A 15,357-nucleotide genomic window follows, 5' to 3' on the forward strand; every position below is an offset into this window, starting at 1 on the left:
GAGAAAGAAATACAGCCTAAAGACTCTCCAAAACAGCTATGGCTGTTCCAACACAAAGCATTTGGCAAACACCTCTCCCCACTCCTACAGTGGCCAGGAAAATAGATTTAAAGTAAAATGTTCAACTACATCCAGGGCATGGAAAGGTTCAGCTACCTCAAATCTGCAGCAATGGCATCTGCCCTAAAAAAAGGTAGAGATGAAAGATGCATTCAAGCATGCTTCCTGGAAAAGATGCAAAATGGCTGATCACAACAGGGAGACCGATCTTTCAGTCACCGATCTCAGCACATCAGTTCCAGGTGATCCAATATTTATACAATATCCTGCAAAGGATGAGGGAAACATCAGTAAGTCTTTCCTCTGACATTCAAGACAAATTTACACCCTCTCCATGAAGTATCTAAGCAGATGATCGTTATATCAAGAAAGCCAGAGCTATGGGTCCAGAAGACTCATTTGGCTGAAAGCAGGTCTCAGAAGATGATGACAACAAACCGGCAGACGCGCCCTGCACTCAGAACAATCCATTCGATGACAATATTAAAGAGGCGGTCAATCTCATTAAAGATCACTGCACTACTTTGCAGACATAACAGCAACTACTGCGGAGCACTCTCCATGGGGAAAGAAAATTATTAACCATTTAGAAATTACTACTACTCCCACAGGAGATACCAACCATATCCTTATTATAGGCAACATCCCTAGCAACACCTACTACAGAGATCACAGCTGCAGCAACAGGTAAGAGCCCATTCCAAGGACAGAACTCCGAAATCTATCTAAACATCTTCTGAAAAGTCTGCTATACACTTAACTAGCAGAATTATCACCATTCCTCTTCCAGAGGGGGCAAAGGCTTCAGTTTTTCTTTAACCCCCAATGGTCACTCCTCACTTCAGATCATTGAGTTCTAAAACTAATTCTCATGGGTTACTGCCTAAATTGTCCACATGATGCCCCATATCAACACACACTGAGAGAACTTCCTTCCCTACTGGTAGCACACGCAACAGAATCTGTCCCAGTCACAGAACATGGGGAAGGATTCTAGTTGGGATATTTACTCATCCCAAAAACGTTGGATGGTCTTTGACCTATTCTGCATTTAAGAAACCTAAGCAAGTATCTCTAAAGAGAAAAGTTCAAAATGAATTCCCTCCTCATCATTGGCAGACAACCCTAAATCTGAAAGGTGCTTACATCCATACAGCTACTCACAAGAATCACAGGAGACACAGCAGTTTGTGGTAGACAAAAATCACTACCCGTACCATGTACTACCATCTGGCCTATCGGATGCTACAAGGGTATTCCACAATGATAGCACTCATCTCAGGATGAACAATGCTTCAGTCTTTCCATAATCATGACAACTGGCTAACAATAAGCAGATCCTTGAAAGAGGCAAAACAAACCACATGTTTCATAGTGAACTTTCAGAAATCCCACCTGACGGCACAAGGAGCATATCTGGCAAAGCTTTTCTTCCCCTTCAAAGGATGAATACTCTTGATGGACACCTGGTCTGACCCAGTATGGCATGTTCTTATGCTTTGCCCAACTGACCTTCATTATCAGCCAGGACCCTTTATGGCAGTCACTGTCTCTATAATACCCTTAGCGTACCTGCATATGAGGCAAGCTCAGTGGTACTTGCGACTTCACTGGAACCAGCATGTACAGCCAATGTCTCAAAAGATTTAGTCCCAAACTTCTCATTCGTTCCCAGCAACACTCAACCCTCAAATTTTTTTTTTTTTTCTGTGGTCAGACCTTTCATCTTCCACAGACTCATCAGACCCTGACAACGGATGCTTCCACTTAAGGTTGGAGAGCCCATTTCAATGCAGTTTGATCCCAAGGGATTTGGACTAAACAAGAGTACCGTCTTCTGGAATTGATAGCCATATTCAAAGTTCTCTGAGGACAAGTAGGATGGCAGACCTCACACACATGGGTGACAACATCGAATAAAGTTTGGTCCGGAACGTTGATCTCAAAGATTCTAGAACTTCAAACACGCTGTACTGAGCATGTGCAGCTATAGTTATCACCCTGCCCCCTAGGCAGAGTCCCTCAGTCTTTTTCCACGGAGCTTTGTTTTTTTGTCACATTTTTTGTAATGTGATTTTTTCTAGAATTGCAGCTGTTTTTATTTTCCTTATGGTCGTTTTATTATCTTTCCTCTTCTTTCCACTCTCTGCCAGCCGCTTGGCAGGCCTTGTTGCGCCATGGGATTCTACACACAAGCATGGCAAGTGGGTGTGTATGTGTGTCACCATCTGCAGGATAGGGTACCGCTGCCTGAGTACTGGTCATTGTGCTATTAAAGCAGAGGGCACCATTTTTCCAGATGCCCTTTAGTGTATGGGTATTGTGTTTCCTTCATGGCAGGTATTGCAGCCACATGATTAACCTAAGACTGCGATCCTGGTCTAACCCCTATGAGCGTGGATACCAGGAGGATAGTGTCAGGAGTCCTCCCCTCCCTCAGAAGAAGAGTATGTCTTTAGACTCCTCCCAAATGTGCTCACATTTGAATCCCCTTCATAGTGAAGCCTCTGGGGCTCCATCCCTGGCAAGTCCATCGCCGAACTGGAGCCTCGATTCTTTTGAATCAGTGCATCTCTTTGTAGACCAGGAGTGGCGGACACTGGAGTCCTTCCATTGATTAAAGTGGTTTCTTACCCCGTCTGAAGGTGGCTGCAAATGGAAGATTTGGTCGCTTATGAACCTCAGTAACTGTAAGCCAACTCTCATCTGGAGAGTAGGAAGGTTTTTTCAGGATCAGAAGGCCCGATTCCTGTTGCTTTCCTGTCCCTTCAGGAAGGGGAGATATGACTGGGTTTCCAGACGCAACCCTTACTGGTTCCCCTGCCCCGATGCCTGTTTTCCATTCCTACAAAGGGTGGCCCTCATGCTCCGTTTCCTGGAGAAGGGAATTCATTGCTGCTGACTGGCAATCGCTCTCTGTTCCCCGTGGGATCCAACAGGTCAGGCTACAGCACTCTTCTTAGTCATTCTAAGGCACAACAGGTCTATGTTGCAAGGGAGCTATTCCAGATTCGGTCTGCATGTTGTACTCAGGGCTTTCCTCTTTGGGGTAGCTCCCCGGTGAAGATTAGGAGTTTCTCCCACACGGGAGTCACCTTTATGATACCTGCTGAGCTCAATGTGTATTTTTCAAGGATGACCATTCTTGCCAGTCATTCACGCCTGAGGGACCCAACCTCAGTGAGGAGGGTTCTAGTCCATTTAATTGGCAGTTATGCCTTTAAATATTTTCCATATCTATTGCTGAAGATGTTGGGGGATGAGGGACCCCGCTACTCTTGTTGCGGTGGCTTGCGAGCTATACTCCCCCATTTTAGGGATAATCCTATCTGCAGGCAGGAGAGTCCTTGTTCATGCAATGCTGTTCCATTTACTGGACCACGTGCTTCCTTGGAGGAAGTATATGTAAATATGATTGAGGTACTGATACCTAGGCCAGGCTGGTGGGCAATCAGTTCCGATATCAGACTGACCCTGCCCTGGTACTCTTTCCGGGGCATTAAGAAATCCTGTTCTGCTGGGTTTGCACTTACGGTATATCCCTGCTTCCTGTTGCTTGGTGGAGTGTTTCTGGATTTCTTCTCTGGGGGGTTCGCTCTAAATTTCAGTTGTTTCTATCAGGCTGAGAGGTCTACTGTGGGGGGGGCAACTCCCTACTGGAATCAGCAGCAAGTTATTCGGTTGGGGTTGAGATATACAGTCTAGTGGCCTTTTTTTTTTTTTTTTACCCTTGAAGCCCCAGGTCTGCCTCGTGTTCTTCTACCAACTTCCAGTTGGAATGTCAGGTGGAGGGGAAGAAAAACTAAGGCATATGTGGTATATCTTAGTGTATACCTGCAGGGAATGATTCACCACATTTTCCCTGTTTTTTCCCCCAAGTTCTGGGCCAGTACTGTTGTCCAAAGTGCCTTCCTGCTCACCTGAACTATCCTGTAGACAGGATGGATAGGCCTACCCTTGACAGGATGCAGTGTGGGTGAGCTTCAAGCCAAGCTTAGCTCCCTGCTCAAGGATTTGGGCTAAGGATCCCATTTCAGGAATTGCTTTTCATCCCCTGACACTATTGATGCTGATCTGAATAGTCAGCTATGTCTAGTACTTTGGCAGCTAGGCTCTGCCAGAGACCCTGCCGTTGTTGGTGCTGCTTCTTCTTCCAAGCATTACTTGGGTTTTTACCAGTTGTGCCTATCAGCCAATCATTGGGCACACTTCTGCAGAGACATTCTGTCCTTCAGATGCCAGTGGACCGCAGTTTCTTTCTGGAGGGCTCTTTGGCCCCAGTTGGTTTTTTGGTTGTCTTGTGACACTAAAGGAGACTGTGCAGACTTCGTCCAAACGATCTTCTCTTGATTGCTTCTCTAGGCCTTTTCCTGAATCTAGGAGGTTCTAGACCTACTGAACCGAAATCTTAATTGTAATATTTTCCATGATGTGAACATAAGAAATTGCCATGCTGGGTCAGACCAAGGGTCCATCAAGCCCAGCATCCTGTTTCCAACAGAGGCCAAACCAGGCCACAAGAACCTGGCAATTACCCAAACACTAAGAAGATCCCATGCTACTGATGCAATTAATAGCAGTGGCTATTCCCTAAGTAAACTTGATTAATAGCCGTTAATGGACTTCTCCTCCAAGAACTTATCCAAACCTTTTTTAAACCCAGCTACACTAACTGCACTAACCACATCCTCTGACAAATTCCAGAGCTTTATTGTGCGTTGAGTGAAAAAGAACTTGCTCCGATTTGTCTTAAATGTGCTACTTGTTAACATCATGGAATGCCCCCTAGTCCTTCTATTATTCGAAAGTGTAAATAACCAAGTCACATCTACTCGTTCAAGACCTCTCATGATCTTAAAGACCTCTATCATATCCCCCCTCAGCCATCTCTTCTCCAAGCTGAACAACCCTAACCTCTTCAGCCTTTCCTCATTTTGGTAGCCCTTCTCTGTACCTTCTCCATCACAACTATATCTTTTTTGAGATGCAGCGACCAGAATTGTACACAGTATTCAAGGTGCGGTCTCACCATGGAGCAATATAGAGGCATTATGACATTTTCTGTTTTATTAGCCATTCCCTTCCTAGTAATTCCTAACATTCTGTTTGCTTTTTTGACTGCTGCAGCACACTGAGCCGACGATTTTAAAGTATTATCCACTATGATGCCTAGATCTTTTTCCTGGGTGGTAGCTCTAATATGGAACCTAACATCGTGTAACTACAGCAAGGGTTATTTTTCCCTGTATGCAACATCTTGCACTTGTCCACATTAAATTTCATCTGCCATTTGGATGCCCAATCTTCCAGTCTTGCAAGGTCCTCTTGTAATGTATCACAGTCCGCTTGTGATTTAACTACTCTGAATAATTTTGTATCATCCGCAAATTTGATTACCTCACTCATCGTATTCCTTTCCAGATCATTTACACCGGTCCAAGTACAGATCCCCGAGGCACTCCATTGTTTACCCTTTTCCACTGAGAAAATTGACCATTTAATCCTACTCTCTGTTTCCTGTCTTTTAACCAGTTTGTAATCCACAAAAGGACATCGCCTCCTATCCCATGACTTTTTAGTTTTCGTAGAAGCATCCCATGAGGGACTTTGTCAAACGCCTTCTGAAAATCCAAATACACTACATCTACTGGTTCACCTTTATCCACATGTTTATTAACCCCTTCAAAAAAAATGAAGCAGATTTGTTAGGCAAGACTTCCCTTGGGTAAATCCATGTTGACTGTGTTCCATTCAACCATGTCTTTCTATATGCTCTACGATTTTGATCTTGAGAATAGTTTCCACTATTTTTCCCGGCACTGAAGTCAGGCTCACTGGTCTATAGTTACCCAGATCGCCCTGGAGTCTTTTTTAAATATTGGGGTTACACTGGCCACCCTCCAGTCTTCAGGTACAATGAATGATTTTAATGTTAGGTTACAAATTTTAACTAATAGATCAGAAATTTCATTTTTTAGTTCCTTCAGTACCCTAGGATGCATACCATCCAGTCCAGGCGATTTGCTACTCTTTAGTTTGTCAATCTGGCCTACTACATCTTCCAGGTTCACAGTGATTTCGTTCAGTTCGTCTGACTCATCACCCCTGAAAACCATCTCCGGAACTGGTATCTCCCCAACATCCTCATTAGTAAACATGGAGGCAAAGAATTCATTTAGTCTTTCTGCAATGGCCTTATCTTCCCTAAGAGCCCCTTTAACCCCTCTGTCTTCTAATGGTCCAACCGACTCTCCCTCACAGGTTTCTTGCTTCGGATATATTTTAAAAAGTTTTTACTATGAGTTTTTGCCTCTATGGCCACCTTCAATTCAAATTCTCTCTTTGCCTGTCTTATCAATGGTTTTACACTTAACTTGACAATGCTTGAGTTTTATCCTATTTTCTTCAGATGGATCCGTCTTCCAATTTTTGAAGGATTTTTTTTGGCTAAAATAGCCTCTTTCACCTCACCTTTTAACCATGATGGTAATCGTTTTGCCTTCTTTCCACCTTTCTTAATGTGTGGAATACATATGGACTGGGCCTCTAGGATTGTATTTTTAAACAATGTCCATGCCTGTTGAACACTTTTAACCTTTGCAGCTGCACCTTTCAGTTTTTTTCTAACTATTTTCCTCATTTTATCAAAGTTTCCCTTTTGAAAGTTTAGTGTTAGGGCTGCAGATTTACTTATTGTCCCCCTTCCAGTTATTAGTTTAAATTTGATCATGTTATGATCACTGTTGCCAAGTGGCCCCACCACTTTTACCTCTCTCACCAAATCCTGCGTTCCACTAAGAATTAAATCTAAAATAGTTCCCTCGCTTGTTGGCTCCTGAAGTGTGCTTCTTGCTGGCATTTGCATCACTCCCTGCGTTAGGTGACTCTGCTACACATCAGGATTTCTGTCTGTCTGTTCTATGGTTTTCTTTTTGTAGAACCCAACTTTTTCCCCGCCTAGACCCCTTTGGGTCAGCTGCTTCACAGGCAAAAAAGAGAAAGGTGGTGCTTTCAAGCACTGTGGTGGTCCCTGCTTTGTCCTGCTCGAGCAGCCTATAGCTTGGGAATCACCCATGTGTGAGGACTGCAATCCTGCTTATCTTCTGATAAAGTATAGTTGCTTACCTGTAACAGGTGTTCTGACGACAGCAGGTTTGTTAGTCCTCACATCCCCTGGGAGTTGGTTTCTCCGTGTATTAGCTGTATCATGGACTTTGCCTAGGGGGCAGGGTGATAACTACAGCTGCACATGCTCAGTAGGGCATGTTTGAGAGTTCTAGAATCTTTGAGATCAAAGCTCCAGGCTGGGCTCCATCCAATGTCACCCATGTGTGAGGACTGACATCCTGCTGTCCTCTGAGAACACCTGTTACAGGTAAGCAACTCTGCTCTCTCCTTAAGAATCATGGTTAAAAGAATCCAGACAGACAATCATGCAGCAACGTATTACTTACACAAATGAGTTACAGGATCTTCAATACTTTGCAAGGAAGCAGGCAAAATATGAAATTGGGCGGAAAAAACAAACACCTAAGTCAGTGCTTCCCAAACTGTGGGTTGGGAATCCAAATTAGGTCACAAAACCTTCAGTTGGGGTCACAAGTGCCTGAACTGGCCACACTCTTCAGGTGCCAGCAGCAGCATGAGACCTGGGAGCCAGCGTGCACTTTTCGGCCCTGCCCTTGCACAAGTTTCTGTGGTATCTGCATAAGGCGGTATATTAGTGCCACTGCTGCATCTATGAGCTTGCACTAGCTCACAAGCCCCACGCTGTCTTTCATTATTAATTTTGTTGCCACCTGCAGATCACAGTCAGGCTTGGGACCACAGATGAGGGGAGGGCTCAGTGTGCTTCGGCTGGTGGAGATTGCCACTGTTCCTTTCTCATGACAGAAAATGCTGCCCTCTCTTCATGCCGATTATCATCCACCTTTTGCCCAGGGTACAATGGAAAATATTGCTGCTGACCCTGGCCAGGGGGGTATTTTGAGGAAGGGCTGTTTGAAGGTTGGATCAGGTGGGGAGAGACTGGCTGTGCAGGGTGAGAAGGGAAATGAAAAGATTGACTAGGGGATGTACAACAGCAGCTAAGGAGGTGAGAGGAAGATGCGGGGGTCGTGCTGGAGAGGAGGAGGAGATTAAGATAGGAGGTCCGCTGGCAGGGTGGAGGGTGGATGTTGAGAAAAAGGATAGACCGGAGAGGGTAGAGGTTAAGGGATGATAAGAGTAGAGGGTTTGTTGAAAGAGGCCACCACACCAAATTTATTTTGGTCTTCCCTCTGAGGTCATGAGAATTTAACTGCTAAAAATTTGGGAAGCCCTGATCTAAGTGCTATACTCCTTGAGTGCCTGAATGTAATCTGCTTTGAAGTGATTGATAGGCAGAATACAAATTAAATCATAAAAGTTGAGCCCCACCACTGTACATTTTCTCTTCCAACTGAGGAATGCCACACACAGACCTCTTTGCAGCTCTGTACAACCACAAACTTCGTTTCTGTTTTGAAAAGACCAGCACCAGATGCTCTCTCATTTCCATGAAACAAAGATCTCTCATATCAAAAACTATTGTTAAGTTAAGGACAAGGGGAACATGATCCTCATAGCACCATTTTGGCTCCTGCTCCACCAGTAGATCTTCAAATATTTCCAATTCTACTACTACAACAGGACTGATTTCTTCTTCATCCCCACCTTCATTCTCCAGCACTCACAGCGTGGATATTGACAATGAAATAGTGCAAACAATGCCCTTATCCATGGAATTCATTTTAGCAGTAAGGCAGCCTTCTACAATTTAAAGAGAAAAAGGTTTCCATTTGGTATACATTACAGAAGGAAGAGTCACTCAGCTGCTCTACTTCCATGCTACCTCAGCATCTTCAAAATAGATTGAAGCACTATTACTTCATACCAGCAACCATGCAGTTTCTTGCCATCCCATAGTAGCTAAATTCAAAGGTCTGGACCATTCTCATCCTCCAATTAAAGTTCTACCTACACAAAGTAGCTCTTTCTAAATTAATGAATTCACAATTCGAGCCATCAGCAATGGCTGATCTCATATTTCTACCTTGGAAAATGTTATTTCTGTAGTATCCTCAGCACATCCAGTGAGCAAGCTACAAGCTCTGTTAATCCATGCTCCCTTCACACAAGTTTTAAAAATAGAGTGTTCAGAACTCACTAAGTTTTCACCAAATGTAATTTCTCAATGGCATTTAAATTGGTCCATTCTACTTCCAACATTTTTTCTGGAGCCACGTTTCAGCAAAGCTGAACAAACTCTTCACACCTTAGACTGCAGAAGAGCCCTGTTATTTTACCTGGAAAGATCCAAGTCTTTCAAAAAATCACAACTTGCTTTTCTTATGATCCAGCAAAGCAAGGTTTACCAGTTAAAAAAAAAATCTAACCCTACCTTAACCTACACATGGCTTTTCTGATGGTGTGTTTCGTATTCCCAACCAATAGCACATCTCCCAACCAATAGCGTTTCTCTGCTTGGCTTCAACTCAAGATATCTGCAAAGTGGCTACTTGGTCTTCTACGCACATTTTTACCAAACACCTCTGTCTCAAGAAAGACTCACAATGTTTCAGATCTGCTTGGCTAAAACAATGTAACTAAAAGCTTCAACACTCGCTCCCATCTTCTCTTCAACCAGATTGTAATTTCTCCTTAGCCAGCAAAAAAAAAAAACCCCCCACAAATATTTTAATAGAACCCTCAGCTTGGGAATCCTCGTGTGTGAAAAAATGTATCCTACTTGTGCGCGAAGAATGCAAAGTCACTTATGTGTAATAGATGTTCTCCACGGACAGGAGGATAAAATCAACCTCACAATCCCACCCCTCCTTCCTATGGAGTTGAATTTTAGCTCATGAAACGACTGAGAAGACTCGAGCAGTAGCAAGCAGCTACAAAAGAACACTGAGAAAGCACATTCCATGTTGGCGGCATATCACGCCCCACTTGTGTGGCTATGTCATTCTGTCCACAAAGAACACATGTTACAAGTAAGCAACTTTGCTTTCTCCATTTTATCTCTATTTCTTTCTAAGTTACATTTTATTTGCATTTCTACCTGTGGCTACCGCACACTCTACTGAGGATTTCTTGGTATTGTTTACAATGATCCCAATATCCTTTTCTTGAGTCGCAACTCCTGAGGTAGAACTCAGATGCAAAAGAGCTCAGATAGCAGGAATGCACCCACATTCTTAGAATAGTACGCTTCACTTATGTGCACGTTGGCCCTAACTGTCAACAGTATACATCCAGGGCTCCCAAAACAATCAGGTTTTTTACGACACTAGAATTTGTCATTCTTAAATCTCATGAGCTCATAAGAGCCCACCAAAAAAGTGGAGTCCTATGTTAAGCATGAAATTAGCAGAGGCTTCAATTCCCTAATTTCAAACAGTGAGGTGCCACTGTTACAAATCAGTGAACAAGAATCTTATAGGAGGAATCCCCAAGAGCTATGAACCTCCATGGTCTACCCTGCATCCTCAAGGAGAGCTCCTGCTTACTGCAAGTCTAGTCCACAAGCCAAAGTTTCAACAGTAGGAACCTTCAACTGCAGTACTAGAGAGCCACAAATAGGTCTTTTTAGGAGATTTCCATACACTTGGTCCAAGAACTGGACTAATTGGCATATTCTCTCAGAAAAGAACATTGTTCCTCTCAAGGATCAGAATTAAGAACCTCTGGTCTATATGATCAGCACTGGGCTGCTGGGCCATCCTAAACAATTCATGAACTTGCACAGTACACAAATACAATATAATCAATTCTGACACAGCTATCCTAAAGACCTCCCCCATGCATGTAACAGGAAAACACCTCCTCCCCTTACCCTCCAGGGATTTCCCAGAGACCCAGTTCCCACCTCCCCAATAAGAATCTTGCATGCCAAGAAGAGAGAAATAAGAAATCAGTCAATGTTAGATGTAAAGAAAGAGCATTACCTGCAGAGACCTGAATCCTCCCTGTTAGCAGCAGCATGCAGACACACAAGGGAGATGGGGAGACAAGAGAGAAGAGTTCAAAAGCATGGACATGTGAAGATAAAGGACCAGTACAGCAATGCTCTACTATATAATAGCTCTGCAGGCAGTAGCAAAGCACATGGAGCCACGTGCCAGGTCAGAGGCCTCAGCTGCAGAAACCCAAATAAATTCCATTCCCACAGTACACTCTTCCCCACAGAAGCAAAGTCGCCTGCTATGGAGACCTCTTGATCACGGCCAGGCTCCTCCAAGGAGCATAGCAGGTGATGCAGTCCCTTCTCCCTCTGGAAGGTCAGCAAAGGCAGGAAAAGACTGTATGGCCCATCTAGTCGACCCATCAATCCAAATTATTTAGTTTTATAATTACCATCACCTCCTTAGAGATCCCCAGTATTTATCCCTTGCTTTCTTGAATTCAGATACTGTTTTTGTCTACACCAGCTCCACTGGGGGGCCGCCCCATGCATCCACCACCCTCTCTGTAAAGAAATATTTCCTAAGATTACTCCTGAGCCTACCCCCCTTTCACTCACATAGCAAATGTTGCTTACCTGATGTAACAGGTGTTCTCACAGGACAGCAGGATGTTAGTCCTCACAAATGGGTGACATCGAGGATGGAGCCCAACCACGGAAAACTTCTGTCAAAGTTTCCAGAACTTTGACTGGCCCCTACTGGGCATGCCCAGCACGGCACCAACCCTGCAGCCAGCAGGGGTCTCCCTTCAGTCTTGTTTTTATAGCTACAGGCAGTGCCGAAAAAGTAAATAAACGAACCCAACACCGCGGGGTGGCGGGCGGGTTTCGTGAGGACTAACATCCTGCTGTCCTGTGAGAACACCTGTTACATCAGGTAAGCAACATTTGCTTTCTCACAGGACAAGCAGGATGGTTGTCCTCACAAATGGGTGAGTACCGAGCTGAGGATGTCCTGACGTGCACCAAATGCACCCAACAACGTGCAACAGGCACAACAACTGGGGTGGAATTTGGTAAAGGACATCCGTACCTTACCGGGAAGGTGGAAAGGTGTTGGTACATCAAGTTGGAAAAAGGTTATGCAAGACAGATAGGCCGAAGATGGAATCCTGTCTTCCAGCTTTATCCAAACAATAGTGGGCTGCAAAGGTGTGGAGGGAACTCCAGGTTGCAGCCTTGCAGATGTCAGGAAGCGGCACCGATCGAAGGTGTGCTACTGAAGTCGCCATGGCCCTCACAGAGTGTGCTTTAACACGGTCTTGGAAAGGAATGCCAGCTTGCTCATAGCAAAAAGAAATGCAGTCCGCCAACCAGGAGGAAAGAGCCTGCTTACCAACAGGTTGTCCTAACTTGTTAGGATGGAAAGAGACGAATAATTGAGTGCTCTTCCTGTGAGAAACTGTACGGTCTAGATAAAAAGCTAGAGCTCGTTTACAGTCTAGGGTATGCAGAGTCTGTTCCCCGGAGTTGGAGTGGGGCCTGGGAAAGAAGATAGGTAGTATGATGGATTGATTGATATGAAACTCCGAAACTACCTTAGGCAAAAACTTAGGGTGAGTGCGGAGTACCGCCCGGTCCTGCAGGAGCTTAGTGTAAGGCGGATAGGTAACTAGGGCCTGTAGTTCACTAACCCTGCGAGCTGAAGTGATAGCCAAAAGGAATAACACTTTCCATGTGAGATATTTTAATGCACAGGAGTGCAGAGGTTCGAAAGGTGGTTTCATTAGACGACCAAGAACCAGATTAAGGTCCCAAGATGGGGCCGGAGGACGTAAGGGTGGCTTCAAATGGAGCAAGCCTTTAAGAAAGCGTGTTACCAGGGGTTGTACTGAGGTAGGGACACCCCCGATACCTTTATGGAAGGCGGCTACCGCACTGACATGCATCCTTATAGAAGAGGTCTTTAGACCGGATTCTGATAGATGCCATAAATAGTCCAAGAACTTGGAGATTGGACAGGAAAGGGGATCAAGGGACTGAGAAGTGCACCATGACGTGTACCTTTTCCATTTGTATGAGTAAGATTTTCTTGTTGAAGGCTTTCGTGAAGCTATCAGGACACGAGAAACTGAATCTGAAAGGTTGAAAGGCTGAAGGGCTAAACTTTCAACATCCATGCCGACAGGGACAAGGCTTGGAGGTTGGGATGGAGGAGGCATCCGTCGTTTTGAGTGAGCAGATGCGGGTCCTTTCCCAGAGGAATGTGCCTGCGGATGGAGATATCCTGAAGTATGGGAAACCACACTTGGCGAGGCCAGTGCGGTGCTATCAGGATCATAGTTCCCCTGTCCTGGCGGAGCTTCACGAGAGTCTTCGACAGAAGAGGAAGTGGAGGGAATGCATAAAGCAGACCCATTGTCCAAGTGAGGGAGAATGCATCCCTCGGCCGAGAGTGCTGGCTCCGAATGAGAGAGCAGTAATTGTCCACTTTGTGGTTTTGAGGGGACGCAAAGAGGTCTATGTGGGGATAACCCCACTTGTGAAACAGAGAGGTCGCTACCAAAGGATTGAGTGACCACTCGTGTGGTTGGAAGACACGGCTCAGCTGGTCTGCCAATATATTGTCTTCTCCCGGCAGATAGGTGGCCCTGAGGTACATAGAGCGGGAGAGGGCTTCTGCCCAGATCTGCGCAGCTTCCTGACACAGAAGGAAGGAACCTGTGCCTCCCTGCTTGTTTATGTACCACATGGCCACCTGGTTGTCTGTCTGAATTAAGATTGCTTGATTTGAAAGGCAATCTTGAAAAGTCCTGAGAGCGTAGCGGATCGCTCGGAGCTCCAGGAAATTTATCTGGTGTTTGGCTTCCTCTCGTGACCAGTGCCCTTGAGTTTGCAGATCGTTTACATGGGCACCCCAACCGATGTTGGAAGCATCGGTGGTGAGAATTACCTGAGGATCTGGTGGAAGAAAGGGTAAGCCCTGTAAGAGGTTGCACGGATTCATCCACCATGCAAGAGAGAGACGAAGGGTGTTGGAGATGTGGACTATGGAGGACAGAGGCTGAATAGCTTGAGTCCATTGTAGTCTCAGAGTCCATTGTGTGACTCTCATGGCTAAGCGGGCTGTGGGAGTCACATAAACTGAGGAGGCCATGTGTCCAAGAAGAACCAGGAGTTGGCGAGCTGTGGCTGTGTGTTGAGAGCGCAGCTGGCGAACTAGGGACACTATGGTCTGGACCCGTTGATGAGGAAGGAAGGCTTTTGCCTGTAAGGTATCCAAGTCTGCCCCAATGAAGGATAAGGTTTGAGATGGGACTAAGCAGGATTTTTCGTAATTGATTAGAAAACCTAGCGAAAGCAAAGTTTGAATTGTTAGGGTCAGGGAGGACCGAGCTAATTGCTGGGTTGGGGCCCTGATCAACCAATCGTCCAAGTAGGGGTAGACGTGGACACCTTCCTGTCGAAGAAATGCTGCAACCACCACGAGGCACTTGGTAAACACGCGTGGTGCGGATGCGAGGCCGAAAGGTAGCACTCGATATTGCTAGTGACTTTGGCCTACTAGGAAACGGAGGTATTTGCGATGAGATTGTGTTATCGCAATGTGGGTATATGCGTCCTTTAGGTCTAGAGAGCATAACCAGTCCCCTCTTTGTAGCAGAGGGAGCAACGAGCCTAGGGTCACCATTTTGAACTTCTCCTTGTGGAGGTACTTGTTGAGGGCCCTTAGGTCCAGGATGGGACGAAGTCCCCCTGACTTTTTTGGGATCAGGAAGTACCTGGAATAGAATCCCTGTCCTTGTTGAAAGAGAGGAACGGGTTCTATAGCGTTTGACTGTAGGAGAAGAGAAGCCTCCTGCTCTAAAAGAACCGAGTGATCCGTGAGACTCCACGCCTGCAGGGGTGGGGAGTCGGAAGGGAGAGTCAGGAAGTTGAGATGGTAACCCTGTGCAATGATTGCTAATACCCACTGATCTGTGGTGATCTGATGCCATCTGTCCAGGAAGTGGCATAGCCGACCTCCCACTGGTATGGCTGGAAGAGGGGTCTGGTATGTGCTCTCTAAGTCGAAGTCAAAAACCTGCTGCAGGGCCCGGAGGTGGAGCTGCTGCAGGTTTTTGCTTTCGAGTCTGGCGAGACTGAGTCTTATGATAAGACCGTGCAGGCCTAGGCTTAGAGGAAGGGGGATAATATTTCCTGGGCCGAATGAAAGGCTTCTTGGAGTCTTTTCTAAACGGCTGTTTAGAAGGTACCTCAGGAGGAATGGAGGAGAGCTGTTTAAGGGTTTCGTGATGATCCTTAAGTTCAGCAACAATTTGCTGAATCTGCTCACCAAAAAGATTATCCCCAAGACAAGGCAAATC

At 45.4% G+C, this 15,357-nt stretch overlaps 1 protein-coding gene across 9 annotated transcripts in view; it reads right to left on the reverse strand.

The window, feature by feature from the left end:
- Positions 1–15,357, reverse strand: part of EIF4G1 (eukaryotic translation initiation factor 4 gamma 1) — a 344,774-nt gene that overhangs the window by 223,784 nt on the left and 105,633 nt on the right. For 6 of the 9 annotated variants that reach the window (XM_029617234.1, XM_029617235.1, XM_029617231.1 and 3 more), the window contains one exon: positions 11,034–11,054. The exons of the other annotated variants lie outside the window; for them this stretch is intronic. In XM_029617234.1, the coding sequence (XP_029473094.1) occupies positions 11,034–11,054 (21 nt within the window). The remainder of the gene's footprint in view (positions 1–11,033; positions 11,055–15,357) is intronic. 9 annotated transcript variants of the gene reach the window in all.

The sequence above is a fragment of the Rhinatrema bivittatum genome, chromosome 9 (assembly GCF_901001135.1).
Source record: "Rhinatrema bivittatum chromosome 9, aRhiBiv1.1, whole genome shotgun sequence".
NCBI classification, from domain to species: Eukaryota; Metazoa; Chordata; class Amphibia; order Gymnophiona; family Rhinatrematidae; genus Rhinatrema; species Rhinatrema bivittatum.